At 33.2% G+C, this 13,934-nt stretch overlaps 1 protein-coding gene across 1 annotated transcript; it reads left to right on the forward strand.

Annotated features, from left to right (window-relative positions):
* The first annotated feature begins 10,327 nt into the window (after window positions 1–10,327).
* LOC110100664 (protein NRT1/ PTR FAMILY 8.2-like) lies at window positions 10,328–13,112 on the forward strand. The gene is made up of 3 exons (XM_028695564.1): window positions 10,328–10,472; window positions 10,554–10,771; window positions 11,724–13,112. Exons 1-3 carry the CDS (start codon window positions 10,328–10,330, stop codon window positions 13,110–13,112), a joined length of 1,752 nt encoding a protein of 583 aa, XP_028551397.1.
* Window positions 13,113–13,934: the final 822 nt, after the last annotated feature.

The raw sequence follows: 13,934 nt of genomic DNA on the forward strand, positions 1-13,934 counted from the left end.
CCAGCCTCAGCTCCAACTTCCATTTAAGCTTAATATTACAATGTTAGCTGGATGTTATGGTTTGTTTTGGTTGTGGAAGAATTATCAGTTATGTGTGTGAATTTATATAAGAATGGTGAGATTATGCATAGTAAAATAATATCATATTTGGTTATGGAATAATTAAGTTCATGATATGTTTATCATATTGGTGGATTTGTAGATTAGCATAGTTTTTTTTAGTTGATGGGAGTCTATTATTTGATGTAAAAGATTAACATATCGTATGTGAAGTTTGTCAGTAACATAAGAGTGCCTAATGAAACCAAATCCATCCAATATTATGGAGTGTAAATGCTAAGCTTATAGCCCTTGAGATAGTACAATTGCAAGCTATTCATTGATAGCTCATTGAGATGCATTTATAGGTTTTTCTGATTGTTTGAATCTATACTACTATGTTCTAAGACATGAATCCATCATCTGTTCTAAGGAACAAGACTTTCTTTTGAGGATTTTCATCATTTTTTGTCGCAACTCTTCTAGTTAAATTCCTTATGAAATTTACACTTGGCACTTCTTATGCACTTTACACCAAAAGTGAAGTGTATTCTTTGATTTTTAGTCATATCTTTCTCCTTCTCTTTGAAAAAATATATACTCTTCATCAAGGCTTCTTTGTAGATAAACTTCTTTGAAGAAGAATTTTTTTCTTGAAGACAACACCAAACCTTCACTTTTTTATCTCAAGTTCCCCTTACCTTAGAGAAAGAATACTCTTCTTCAAGGAGACTTCATAACTTGACTTTTATATGTTGGGTATCTATTTTTTGGTTGAAGAATACTATTCTTTCAATCTGCTTCGTAGCTCACCTTTTATATCTCAATTTCCTCTTCTTCTACAAGAAAGATATTACTTTTGTAAATATATGACGAGAATAATATTTATCATTTTTTCATATTTGCATCAAGATGATTCCTGGCCATCTCCCCTAGCTCCCCATTGCCTTAGGCTCAAGCTTTCTTCTAAACTCACCTTGCTCTAGGAGCAAAGTCATAACTCTTGTCCTCTTATACATCTTCTGCCAACTCCAACATGTGTGATGTACTTTTATTGAATACACATGTCTTAGGATTCATTTATTAACCTTATGTTTGGAACAAGTTAATTTCTAATATACTATTGATCCTCATAAGTTAAACTCAACCCCAACTCAGACCTTATAAACTATAATTTGTGTTAGACTTGGACACCGCTTCAACCCTATCCAAGTTCATGCCAAATATTAAGCTTTAATTTTAGTCTCAAATATTTTAATTTCTTTCAAAATATAATCTTAGTTATTAAATCAAAAGTGAAGTTTAATTAAGCCAAGTTTGATCTACATGGCTTGACTTGATCATTTGCGAATCTTTACTATAATTGACATATCTTGCTTCAACAATTTTGCTCGAGTGTCAGAAAACACTGAACATGTGTGGGGTGTTAACTCGAAAATTTATCGAATTCAAGATAAATGGTGTGTTTATGAGTGTGTATTCTAATTCTAAAATAAAAAAAAAAAAATAAAAATAAAAAAAAAAAAAACTTACCTAACCCCACTCTCCCACACTCACTCTCTCTTTAATTTGTGATGCCCCAGGATCCAATGAAAGGATCAAACCACTAAACCTTAGTTTTTCCTCAGCCATCAAATAGAATAAACTAGAGATAATTATAAGATCCAAACAATTACAATAGTCTAACCATCATTTATTTCATATCTCAAAATTTCTATGCAATAATTTAGCTTATATAAAATCTATATACATTAAAATAAGTAGTTGAATTACAAACTACCTCAAAATTTAATCTCGACGGGCATGCCCTTATCAACACTACTCAACTAGACCCTTTCATTTCCCTTATGTATTAAGTATCAATCGAATGATATTTCAACTTAGTAGGCATATTCAATTCCTATTACATAAATCAATATCCATAATTCTATTTCATAAGCTAAAGGTTTAAATTAATATATTGCAAAAGCATGAAATAAATGTTAATTTCACAGAAACATACCAAAATTTTACATTTTGCAAATTTGCATTTGCTTGCAATTTCATAGACCTATCCAACCCAGTACATTAGATTTCATAATATAATAGAGTTATATTTTTATTCATATCTTTCCATAGAAGTTCTAGATTATCTTTTGTATAGAGTTAACATAATGTACTTGCTTTAAGAATATCTTTTTTTTTTTAATTTTATTTATCAAAATATTTACTTATGTTCATAATACAAAATCATATGTAGAATGATATATGCATGACTTGATGTTTGCTTATAACTTCACTTTCACTTAGGCCACATACAATTAATCTTCACTAGGTGAAGGAGACCATCTTACTTCCCTTGTAAATTCACTTTCACTTATGTCTCCTTTAAACCTCTCACATTTGCACAAGCAAATGGGGCTAGATTCAAAACTAAACAAAGCATAACAAAACACTAGGCTCATAGAGCAGAGTTTATAGTACACTTTATCAATCTCCCACATTAGAACATACATCATGTGATCATAAATGCACATGCATAACTTTTACGAAATAACCAAATGCCTAAGATGTTAATATAGCATGAATGTAAGTACATTACCATACAAATTAAGATGATACAAACATGTATTATTTAGATTTTCCAACATTCACTATTTAACATAATATTCAAAATTAAGCTTTAAAATATTATTTTGAGACTTTTGGGGATTGCCATCAATCTTGAGGTTACCAGTTCTTAATTGAGGAATATTAATAAAATAAAATAAATAAAATCAATTGGTGAAAGCTTCACTTCTTATAGCCAAAATATTTATAAAATAGTATCTTATAACATACTAAAAGTTATATAGTGAAACATAAATTATACTCATTAAAATGTATTTTACTCTTTATCTTTTTACAAAAAATGTTGGAACTAAAATGAAAAAATAGGATATTGTGAGCCTATCTCGAGCATGATGATTTTTCTAACTAGCCTGACAAACGAACTTCGAGCTTTGACCTCAAAATATGTCTCTTATTTCTCTCTCCTCGTTTGCTTCTCCCTTTCCTTCTCTTCTTCTTTGGAAAGTGAGGGGATGGGAGTGAGGGTAATTAAAATGGATTTAAATGGTTTTTATATAAAAAAAACCCATCTTGGGTTGGCGCTTACCTCCCTAATGTCACCGCGCTCATCTAGAATATTATAGATGCTTCAAAATTCCTCAAACCTAATAGTTGAGCACCACAGTGGTACCACCCAGTATTGTAGTGCTCTCATAAATCCTCCTTTCAAACAAAAAGGATAATGCATCGGTGTCGCCTCTCCTAGCGCCACCCTCACAGTGCTGCAATGCTCCGAGTGGTTTGTCAACGGCTATTAATTCTAATTCTATTTGGGGTAATTAGATACTACATAAATCACATGTTATTATTTAATTCAAGTTTAGGTAATAATCAGTACATGATTAAATTAATTACCATGGTTCAGAAATAATGAATGATACAGCAATAACCTCCGACATCTATTGATTACATAAATAGTTCTTGTATTCTTTAATATTAACTTCTCAGCTCAATTATGTCCCCATTGGAATTGCCATAAATAAAAAGAACAAGCTTGGCTAACTAATCAAGTCCATCACTTGTTTTTTTCAAGGCCACTATAGCCACATTTTTCCCTTTTGCATCCTTTATGAACTTGACTAAAAATAGTTTCAAATGAACCACCCAACACTTTTTTTTATCATGTCTTGAGGTTTAATAATGATCATTGTAAATGTTGCTTCTATCCCTATGAGAACAAATTTAATTTCACTTCTTTTGTAGCCGACCATTGCCTCTTTTCTTATTACTGGTAGGAGGCTTGCCATTCTTATTCTTAAATTTTCTCCTAGTGATCATAGTAAACATGCTACTTAACCAAGGTATTTAATTGAGAAGGTAGGGGTTTATTGGAGGATGCTTTGATTGCAACCCCACATCATCAATATGGAGACTTTTTTTTTATCAATATTGAGACATCTTCTAACAATGTGTCAATCATTAGGGCTCATCCACATACTTATGTGGAATAATATTGCATGTTCTGGTCTTGTTAGTGACTCAACTCATGCAATTTCCTCTATCTTTAGTCTTCATCCCCCATGGGATAATGTTCTCGACTGATTTTCTTCTTGAACTAACACCATGATATGTATTGACACTATATCTTAGATGAGCACTCCACCAACTAAAAGTGTGCTTGTTGGTGTTCAATTAAATAAATTTAGCATTTAGTTACTACGAATATATATAAATACTAAAAGAGAAATTTGATTTATATGCTTCATAACGTCTAAATTTGGATAAATATATTCAATATTTTTTTATTGTGAAAAGGTGCCAAAAGTTCCCTAATAACAAAATACCCCCGCTATACTCATACCTTATAATAAAGGAGGAATATTGTCCCACCTTTTTTTTATCAGCTTTCTTTATTTATTATCATCATCATCATCATCATCACCTCCATATCTTCATCCAAGATTTTTTGCTCATAGGAGATCATGCTGGTGAAGTTGGAGATTTGTTTGTACATCAATAACTTAAGCATACATGGTTAATATTTTTTTAAATTTCCATCATGTAGCATATATATTCGGTAATTTTGAGGGATGTATAACACAACTAAATAGAGTATAAAATAGTGTATTTATATACTTATTAAAAAATTCATCTTAATTATGCTCATAATTTAATTTCAATATTATTGAATATGATTCAAGATATTAAACACTATGTTTTTCAATCTTTATTCAAATGATATATGAACATTGAATAAGGTATGACCATGTTTTAAGTGGGAAAATAATTTAGCTCATTCTAAATAAGGTACAATTATATCTTTGAATATTGTTTAATTATAGATTTAGCTTATTTTCATCCTCAGAGAACTTTCAAGCATATTTCCTCAAGAAATAAAATAATTAGCATAATAATTTCATGCATTATAAAGCATGTAAACTCAAAATTTCATATGTAAATAGGTATCCAATTGATATATGCAAGCATTCGACTTCTTTGCATAAATGGCTTCCGCAAAGATGAGGACATTATCTTTGTCAATACCTTGAAAGTTTGATGTGATCTATTTCTAAAAGAAGAACCAAGCTTCTCATCTCTTAAATCATCTTCTTAAATAATAGGAGACTCACTAGTTTCCTATTATCATGAAATTAAAATATTTTTCCTGGCATTTTCTTTCTTGATTACTTCATATATCTTGTTCAAACTTCTTTTCTAAAATATTATTGGTCAATCTCTTCGTCAACACAACCATCTAATGTTAAAGAAGTGTGAATTGATTTAATAAGTAATTAGGATCTCCTTAGTTGGGTAACATCTTAGTTTCCTTGGCAACTACTTGTTGTATACATCAATCATGATGGGTTGTCTTCAAACTTATTAGTTTTGTGGTATCTAAAATCTAGTCCATGATTTTTCATGTCAATGAAGATGAATAGAGTGAATAGGGTGAATAGGGTGTAATGTACATTCTCTAGGAGTAAGATACTAAATACACAATTTTTTTAATTAAAAAAAATTTGGCAAAACACATAAAAGAGGAAGTAGACCTTCCTTGAACCCTTCTCTCACTAATTCTCTCTATCAATGTTCTTGTTTGCAACTTTGGGAGGGATACAATCAATTGGATTGTATTTTTGGGGAAATTTTTTTTAATGTAAACTTAATTTTAAATTGAACACATTATAAATGATATGTCACATCGAGAGATGAGAATACCATTCTTTAATGTGTTCATATTACAAAATCATAAATTTCATCTGGACAATCGTAATGAGAATTGGTATGCTCATATGTTTCACTGTCAGGGGGATAATGACATGATCCTCTTTGCTATTAAACTCAAACAAGCCATTAGATGGTGGAATAAGAATGAATTTGATAACATTTTTTGACAATATTATTAAGTAGAAAGAGAAGTATCTTTCCTTAAGAATAACTTTTCTACTTCATATGGGGATGTTGATTGGAACCATATTGCTTTAGCCAAGCACAATTTGATCAATATTTAGCTTATGGAAGAAGAATTTTGGAGATAAAAAGCTTCTTCCAAGCATATCCTAGAGGGTGACAAAAATACCAATTATTTTCATGCATTGGCCAATGACAAAGAAATTCAAATCCTTTATTAATAAGATTAAAATGGAAAATGAGGAGTGGTGTAGTGATCAATCCTTAATTATTGATTCTGCTATTTCATTTTTTCAATTACTCCCTTGGTGCTTCTAAGCAGGTATTATTGATTTCTATTCCCAATGTTATTCCTTCCTACATTTCTCTTGAGAATAATTGTGTCATTTCTAACTCTCCTGATGAGAATGAGATTTTTAATGCCCTGAAGAGCATGAACAAGGTCTATGTTGTTGGTCCCGATGGCTTTACTTATATTTTTTTTTTCAAAATTGTTAGAACATTGTGAAAGATGATCTATGTAAGGCTATTTTTTGCTTTCTTTAAAGGTTTTTATATCCCCAAATTCTTTACCAATACCTCCATTATTTTAATCCCCAAAAAGTTAATCCTAAATATTGGAATAATTTTAGATCTATTAGTTTATGCTCCACCTTTAATAAATTGTTATAAAATTTTTTATCTAATAGGCTATCATTGTTATTGCCTAACATTATATGTTTTAATCAACCAGGTTTTATTAAAGGTAGGAACATTTTATAATATTTTTCTTGCTTAGGAAATTCTTTATGAAATTAATAAAAAAGTTCATGTTCATAATTTGATTATAAAGTTGGATATTTATAAGGCTTATGATAGCCTTAATTGGACTTTTCTTTTTAATATATTGAAGTTTTTTTGTTTTGATAATAAAGCTATTAATCTTTTTAAAAGTATCATAGAGAAATGTTGGTTCACTATTATTCTTTTTGGTAAAGCTCATGGTTTCCTTAAAGGTAATCAAGGTATTAGATAGGGTGATCCTTTATCCCATACTCTTTACATTATTGATGCTGATTATTTATCTAGAGGCTTGGCGCAATTCATTTATATACATAAAAGCTTCTCTTATAAGAATTTTGGTGGTATTGACATCTCTCATCTTTACTTTGTTGATGTATTATTATCTTTTGCAATGGTTCTTTGAAGTGAGTTAAGATAATCAAAAAGTTTTTCTCTTATTTTGAAAAGGAAAGTGGACTTTATTTTAATAATAAAAAATTTTATTTTAATGATGGCATAAGTATATCTAATATTCATTACAACAACATTCATACTTACACTAGATTTTTCAATCAGGCTATCCTTTTTTATTATTTAGGGACTCCTTTACATAAGAGATCTTTTTTATTTGATAAAATATTCTTTGTTATTAATACCAAGCTTTCTGCTTGGGAATATAAATTTATTTCTATTGGTGCCAGACTTCTTCTTATTAAAAGTGACTTATGCTCAATGCCCGTCTTTTTCATTAAACCATCAACCGTACTATGGAGGTTTGCAATAGATTGGAGAAATTTTTTAATAATTTTTTTCAGGGGCTCTAATGGTAATTCTAAAAAAATTCATTGGTCCGATTGGGTGGCTACACTGGCCCTATTTTGGAGGGTGATTTTGGTATTAAGTCTATTTATGATCTTATTAAATATTTTTTCTTTTAAATTATGATAGAAATTATTAAGGAAGAATGGTTCTCTTTGGGACAATTACATAGATAAAAAATGTTGTAATAATATGCATCCCACCTTGTGTATCATTAATTAAATAAGATCAATCCTCCACAGGGTAGAAATGTCTTTGTAACATTAAATGGGTTGTTGAATCTAATATTCAATGAGGACTTAACAATGGGTCTTTCCATTCTTCGTATGATGACTGGAATGGTGTAGGATCTCTTGATTCTCACTTAAACACTCATTCTACCTCCTCATTGAAATTCATGTGGTTTATATACAATGATAATTCTTCCATTAATCATCTTCTATATTTTATCCCTAAGGGTCTCGTGGATGTTATTTTTTATATCCCCATTTATCGCAGTTGCAAAGACTAAATTTTATTTAAGTTATCGGAGGATGATTAGTTTAGTTTTGACAAAACTTGGCATTCTTTCAGGTATAAAAAAGAGCTGAGGCATTCTCTACCTTTGGTAAAATATGGGATAAATCTACTCTTCTTAATTATTTTGTATTGCCATAAAGGATTTTAAAAGGTTTCATTCTTGTTGTTTGTAGGCTTCAAGAAAAAGGTTTTTATTTGGCTTCCAAATGCAAATGTTGTTTTCATGTTGAGACTATTATATATGTTTTTTTAAATGGGGCTATTGAGGCTAGGGTTTGGATTACTTTGAAGAATTTACTGAAGATTAAAATTAGTTTTAGTCACTTGAATGTTTTATCTTTCTTGGATTGGTGGTTTCATAAAAGGAGGAAATGGCATATCTTCATGGTTATTTCTTTACTTGTTTTTGGCTTTTGTGGAAATGAATGAAATAAGTGCAAACATAATGGCATTAAGATGTGCTCTCAGAGAGTGTTAAATATTCTGTCATTTAAAACCCAACAGTTGTTTAAGGCTGGTGTTTTAACTTGCAAACATTTTAGTGAGAGGAAAGATTGTCTTTCTCATTTTAATATTTAATGTAACATCATTAACAATAATTCTCCTCATCTTATTATGAAATGGTCAAAGGCTTCTATTGATGAATTTAAACTCAACATTCATGCTTATATTTCCAATTCTACATGTGGCTATGGTGGTTTGATTCATGATTTTAATGAAAATTTATTTTATGGCTATGCTTACAATTACCCTTATCAAGATGTTATTGGTATTGGTTTGAATGCTCTTTTTAAAAGGCTTAATTAGGGAGTGTGATGTTTACAACATCAAAATTTTATGGATTGAATCTGGTTCAGTTAAATTAATCTCGTTGATTAATGATACTAAGTGCTTAAATCCCAACTACTTCTACATTTTTCATAAAATTAAGATGTTGTTGGATAATATTGTTTTCAGAACCTCTTGTATTAGGAGAACTCCTAACGTCAGTGTGGTTTGGTTGGCTAAGGAAGATACTTCATGAAATGATTTTGTTTCTTTTTTGACATCCAATGCTCCTCCATTCTTGAAAGGGAGCATCTTGTTGGATGCTCAAAGTTTGCCTTATATTTCCTGATATTGCTTTTGTACTTGTTGGGTCGTTTTCTGGGCTCCTTGTGAATTCCAAGTCTATTGGGTGTTGCTATTTGATTTTGATTCTTTCTCGATCTTTTTCCTTGAGCCCTTGGTTCTTTATTGTTGTAGATTCTTCAGTTGTTGTTTTATTCATTTTCTAGGGCTTTCTAGTGAGCTGAGATCTTAATTTTGATTTCTTTTTGTTTCTGGGGCGGCTGTTGTGGTTGTTTTTCCCATTGCTGGTGCTTGTGTTCTACTTATGCTTTCTGCTTGTGCTAGTTGTTTATATTTTTGGGATGTTTTATTGTATTTATAATGTTGTATTGATTATTTCCTTTTCACCTATTGGTTTCCTAGTTCCCATTGTTTTGATGTGTTCGTGCTATTTATTTTGCTGCTATTGTGGGTGTTTTAGTTTGGTTATTGTTTTGCTACAAATGTGGGTGTGATCCAGTGTAAGTGACCTATGGCTAATCTTTCACTTGTTGTTGTTTGATCAATCTGTTGGGTTTTCCCAGGTCATTGTCACCCTATTGATCTCCGCTGTGCTTATTACTTATCTTTGTTGTTAATTGGCTATCATTTTTCAATTTGATTTCTAGCCTACCTTCCATTTATTTTTTCTACATTTTCCCTTTTTGTAATTAGTTGGGGATCAACGATTCTTAGATTTTTTTTTGATGTAGCTCTTTGAACAATAGTGAATTGTAGATTCCTTTTAAAATCTTGTGATCAGTTTTTATATTAACACCGAAGCCTATTTTTGTATATATATATATAAGGATTAGTATTCTTTTTCACCGTCATAAATTTTGTTGTCATCCATTTTGTCCGCTTCGTTGCAACATCCTCAAACCCCTTGTTGGACGTGAACATAGCCATTAACGGGTAGATAAAGCTAACGAATCAGTAGCTATTTTCCTTATAATAAGCCCAGAGCATGCAGACGATGTCATGCGGGCAGTGGAATGCAACAAATTTCTATCCTTCATTCATCTCTATAAAAATATATATATATATAAATAGCCCTCATTGCATTACATCTAACACTACACGTAACTCAACCAATAAATAATAAAATTTATGAAGAAAACAAGGCACAAAAATATTCTAAAATAAGACAGAAAAAATAATGGAAGTTGAGACAGGAGGAATGCCCGAAGCTCTGCCTGCCAAGGCCTCCGCCACGCTTGTGAGCGATGGTTCCGTCGACTTCCGCGGGAGGATCGCCGATAAAGTCACCACCGGAGGCTGGAGAGCCGCACCTTTCATCATCGGTATGTGATCGATCTGTGAACCTTTTATCCATGCAAAATAAGGAACTGAGAGAGAAATCATGAAAATATATATATATGTAGTGAACGAGGTTGCGGAGAGGATGACTTTCTATGCAATCGCAATCAACTTGGTGATATTTTTGAGGAAGGAGATGCACGAAGAGCTGGCAGAAGCAAGCAACCATGTGACGAACTGGATAGGTTCTGCCTTCATTCTTACTGTTGTTGGGGCATTCCTTGCTGATTCTTATCTCGGTCGATTCCTCACCACTGTCATCTTCTCCTCTATCTATGCGGTGGTAGGAGCTTCCTTTTGTTTTTAAAGATTCTAATCGTATTGGGAACAAAGCTCAGAATATAATTAGTCATTATTTTACATATAGCATCCCATTAAATGGTGGATTTACATATTTTTTTATAAGTAGATAGCTTATGTGCTTAAGCATCTAACATCTATTATTTATTATACTTTTATTTTTACTTATTGGTGGATTCATGAACATTTTTATGAGATATGTTCTTTTGGGCAATTTGATGTTGTTAAATTATTTAAAATTTGATAATTGTATGAGAGAAATACATAACAAATTCAAAATTGTCGTATTATTAAAATCAAAGTTTACAATAAAATACCATTTTTTACACAATACGTTATAAAATTTCAAATAATTTGATCACAACATGCAAAATCAAACATATTTATTTGTTCAAAATTTTTGCTAAAATGTTAGTTATGCAAATATATTAATTGCGATAACAACCCCCAATTTAGATCCGAACATCAAAATTGTTACTAGAAAATTGAAAATCACAATAAAATATTAATTTTTATTCAATATTTCATCAAATTTCAAATAATTTGATTGCAACATGCAAAAATACACATAATGATCTATATATTTCTTTCGCTAAAATGTTAGATATGCAAATATATTGATTTCAATTATGATATGAACATCTCTATTTTCTAATCAACTTAATTACAAATTAATTAACAATTAATTACATAATTATATATTTAATTACTTTTTGTTGAAATCCTCAATTAATTAGGTCACATAGCACTGATTAAAAATAATTAAAGTTAAATATTGCAATAAAACTACAAGTAATCTCAAATGATATTTAATTAAAGTTTTAATAAGAATTATTTAAATTAGTATACTTCAATATATTATATATGATGATAATTTTTTCCTTTTCACTTCGTGTGATTTTGTTTTTGTTTAACATTTTCAAAATTTATGGCAGGGAGCTGTGCTACTGACGGTGGCAGCTAGCATCGACAGCTTCAGGCCGCCGCCCTGTGAATTTGGCGGCGAAGATTGCCAGTCGGCGTCATTACTACAGGACGCCTTCTTGTTCGGCGCGATATCGCTGATCGCAGTCGGCACTGGCGGCATCAAGCCCTGCATCTCATCCTTCGGCGCCGACCAGTTCGACGACGCAGACCCCAACGAATCCCGCAAGAAATGCTCATTCTTCAACTGGTTCTTCTTCGCCATCAACTTCGGAGCCATGATCAGCATCACCCTTATTGCTTACATAGAAGAACGCAAGGACTGGGGCTGGGGCTTCGGCGTCTCCGCTGCCGCCAATGTCGCGGCTGTTTTAACCCTCGTTGCCGGCATGCGCTTCTATCGCCACCAGAAGCCGAGAGGCAGCCCATTCACACGCTTTCTCCAAGTCTTTGTCGCGGCCTGCCGTAATTACGCCAAGGGAGTGGAAGTGAAGAGCGAGGAAGATCTCTTCGAGGTGATGACGGAGAGATCACTCCCTCACACCAGGCGTTTCAAATTCCTCGACAAGGCCGCGGTGGGGTCGGAGGATGCAAAAGCAGCAGACACGGTGAGCCGGTGGAAGCTTTGCACGTTGACGCAAGTGGAGGAGTTCAAATCCTTCGTAAGAGTCCTCCCAATCTGGGCCACCACTATCGCCTTCCCCTTTGCATTTGCTCAGATCAGCTTCTTCATCAGTCAAGGCATGGTTATGGACCGCAGGCTCTCCGAACACTTGGTAGTCCCACCGGGCTCCGTGGCTATCTTCGCCACCGTGAATGCTCTGTTTTTCATTCCCCTGTACGAGCGATACCTTGTTCCACTCTTCAAGCACTTTACTGGCCACCCACGCGGGCTATCCTCGTTGCAACGCGTGGGGATTGGGCTGTTCATTACCATCCCCACCTTCGCCATCGCCGCGCTGGTAGAGCGCCACCGGAGAAGCTCCGCAGATCAATCGAAAACTCTGACCTTTTGGTGGCTGTCGCCGCAGTATTTTCTTCTGGGGATTGCGGAGATGTTCACCTACGTTGGACAACTAGAGTTTTTCTACGACGAGGCTACGGATGGGACAAGGAGTGTGAGCACCGCCGTGTTTATGAGTGCGATTGGAGTGGGGAACTGGTTGAGTGCGTTGCTGGTGAAGATTGTGGAGAGAGGGAAGGAAGGCTGGCTGAGCAGTGATCTCAATAGGAGTAAGTTAGATTACTATTACTGGATTGTTTGTGGGATCAACGCTGTGAACTTTGGTATTTTTTTTGCGGTGGTGGCTCGGTTCTATAAGGGGGATTGTGCGGCATCAGGAAAAAACAGAGATGAAGTTCAGTCAAATTGGTCGAAGACGGTGGCAGGAGAGGACTGACTCATTAAGTATTCTCTTCATCTCTTAGCCCTTAAATCAGGCTATATTTGGTAGAGATAAATGAGCATGTAATTGGTTTGTGATTATATTTGTTCATTATTATAATTGCATTTTGATATTGTGAAGTAATATACATATAGTGGTTGTTTGGTTTGTTGTATTTAAGTTGTGAAGTAATACAAATGGAGAGATTTAGAAATTTTAGTGTTTGATTTGAAGTAAAGAAAATATGGTGTAAAAGGAGTGCATTTCAAATACTCCACATAGTGCATTTTTTGTGTATTTAGAATTTCTCAAATTTGGGCGATTTTCAAATACAATGCAAATGCATTGCCAATGCCACCGCCGCTAGTTTCCACCCTCTGCCGGCCACCGCCATCGGCCGCCACCACCGGCCGTTGGCCGCCAACCACCACAACCTTCTTGTAGTTTATTGCATTCACATTACTTCAAATCAAATAAAAAATAAAGGCATACATTTACTTTATATTCATTTAAACAACTCCAACGTATTTCTTGTATGACAAAGGAGTGTCCATATAAATAAATTGTGTTTTCTTATTAGTGATTGGTGTAGCTCTATCTCATGTGTAGTCTATTATGTGCCTTCCTGAAGTCTATAATTATAAATTAGTGGCTTGTAATAGGATGGATTTGGAATAAGATTTGAGTTGAGTTTAATTTGTTTGTTTTCCTGTATCCTAAGAGTGATTCTTAGGTGGTGGATCCTTCCTCCAAGAAGTTCTTGGAGTTATTCAGCCACGGCCACCGGATCATCGACGTGGATTCGTCGAACCCCCACCGGTCCGGTGTCATTGTATA

Source organism: Dendrobium catenatum, unplaced genomic scaffold, assembly GCF_001605985.2.
Source record: "Dendrobium catenatum unplaced genomic scaffold, ASM160598v2 fragScaff_scaffold_658, whole genome shotgun sequence".
Classification (NCBI taxonomy): Eukaryota; Viridiplantae; Streptophyta; class Magnoliopsida; order Asparagales; family Orchidaceae; genus Dendrobium; species Dendrobium catenatum.